At 48.3% G+C, this 2,143-nt stretch overlaps 1 protein-coding gene across 1 annotated transcript in view; it reads right to left on the reverse strand.

Moving 5' to 3' along the window:
- Positions 1-534: 534 nt before the first annotated feature.
- FZD8 (frizzled class receptor 8) overlaps positions 535-2,143 on the reverse strand; it is a 3,617-nt gene continuing 2,008 nt past the window's right edge. Inside the window, 2 exon segments of the mRNA XM_006779326.2 lie at positions 535-2,116; positions 2,118-2,143. The exon segment at positions 2,118-2,143 is cut by the window's right edge and continues 2,008 nt beyond it. Of these exon segments, the coding sequence (XP_006779389.1) occupies positions 1,282-2,116; positions 2,118-2,143 (861 nt within the window). The 3' untranslated portion in view covers positions 535-1,281.

A 2,143-nucleotide genomic window follows, 5' to 3' on the forward strand; every position in this document is an offset into this window, starting at 1 on the left:
GAAGGTCATTAAGATGTTAACCCATTAGTTTAATCCATTAAGGGTGCCTGTTCCACTACAGAGTGTCAAGTGACTTATACATACTGTACACTGTATTCTGAGGGTTTAAAACATTCATCTTTACACTTCAAAAGTATGTTCAGTTCAGGTGCTTTCAAAATCATGGACATTAGAGAGAAAAAAAATGTGGGGTAAATCACTTAGTAATATTATACAAGATAAATAACAAGGCCTGAGTGGAATTACTTCCTTGCAGTAGTCCATATACACATGCTAAGGTGAGTGTTTTCCACAAATCAAAAAAGAGCTACCATTAAAAACACCATCTCTTTGGAGGGTGCAAAACTCAGTTTTGATTTCAGTTCAACAGTGATTTTTACTTTACTAACAACTTAAGAACTAGAATTAATAGGCCATTTTCTCCATATCTAAGATCAGTGTACAGAGAAACCAGAAAGGGTCCATTTTTCCAACATGTTCTTAGCAAACACTTTAAAGGTAACAGCTTAGAAGAGTTAGGGGGAGAGGGCAATGTTTAAATCATTTATCAAAAATCATTTTATTGACAAAATAGAATACTTATATTTGTTCTTACAGGAATGACCTCTAAACTTTTTACAAAAAATGTACAGACTGTATATCTCTGGATATGTACATATTTTACATTTTTTACACTTAACAAATAATTATATAAATACATCCTCTAATGTAAGAAACCCGTATTTACTTGGGGTGTATAATTAAGACATTTCATGTTTATTTACTTAAGGCATTTGCCTGGTCATTAAAAATACCCAAACCACTCAATCCAATTAGGTTGCGATCATCCTTCCTTTAGGATGCATAAGGAGTAAGAGTTTACATAGGAGAAAAATAGGTCCCTCTGGTAAAATCTGTAGATCTGGCTTCAAGTTCCACGAATGGCAACAAAAGAGGGCTCCAAGCCTTGGGTTCTGGGAACGCTGGAGAGTCCACCCAATTGAAATGAACGTCTCCCGCCTCCCTCCCGCCTCCCTCCCGCCTCCCGTGAGGAGCTTCTCCCATATCAATGGAGGAAAGGAGGCTGGGTCTAGGAGTCCTCAATGCCAGGTACTTTGTTCTAAGCCAGTCATGTAAGTTTCAGCTAATGGATACCATTAAGAGTTCATTATTATGCTAATAGCAGTAAAAAAAAAAACACCAAAAAAACAAAACAAAACCCGGTTAAGGGGTGGGAACATGAGCCCCCGGAGTGTCCCTTGGCAGCGCTTGGCCTCTTCGCCCCCCTTTCCTTCCCTCTGCTCAGACTTGGGACAATGGCATCTGCTTTGGGTAAGACACTGAGCTGGCGGTGCCAGATCGCCATGTCAGGCCTGTGCTGATGTCACTGTAGAGCGAGCCCGCTGCCCCACCCGCAACCCCATTGCTGGCCCAGCAGCAGCGGGTGCACAGGGCCCGCCACGAATCAAGTGTCTTGCCTGACCAGACCCACACGCCCGAGGTGATGCCCACCACCAGGCACATGAAGTACTTGAGCATGAACACCGCATAGTCAGGCCGGCGTGCCTGGTCCGGCTGCAGGTCCCGCAGACACGGACAGTTGTGCGTGGCCTCCCAGCGCGGGCGATTGTGCTGCTCATAGAAGAGGCAGGCGACCACGATGGCGGCAGGCACTGTGTAGAGCACAGTGAAGAGGCCCAGGCGGATCATGAGCTTCTCCAGTTTGTGCGTCTTGGTGGGGCCGCCCTGCTGTTTTATGACCGAGCGGATGCGGAAGAGAGACACGAAGCCGGCCAGCAGGAACATGGTGCCGATGAAAAGGTAGATGACGAGTGGCGCCAGCACGAAGCCGCGCAGGTTGTCGAGGCTCTGGTTGCCCACGTAGCAGATGCCCGCCACCGGGTCGCCGTCCACGGAGCTGAGCGCCAGCACGGCGATAGACTTCACGCTGGGCACGAGCCACGCAGCCAGGTGGAAGTACTGCGAGTAGCCCGCGATGGCCTCGTTGCCCCATTTCATGCCCGCCGCCAGAAACCACGTGAGCGACAGAATCACCCACCAGATAGAGCTGGCCATGCCGAAGAAGTAGACGAGCAGGAAGACCACGGTGCACAGAGCCGGGCCCGTGGTCTCGTAGCGCACATGCTGCTCCACCGTGCCCTGC

This window comes from Myotis davidii, unplaced genomic scaffold (assembly GCF_000327345.1).
Source record: "Myotis davidii unplaced genomic scaffold, ASM32734v1 scaffold33, whole genome shotgun sequence".
NCBI classification, from domain to species: domain Eukaryota; kingdom Metazoa; phylum Chordata; class Mammalia; order Chiroptera; family Vespertilionidae; genus Myotis; species Myotis davidii.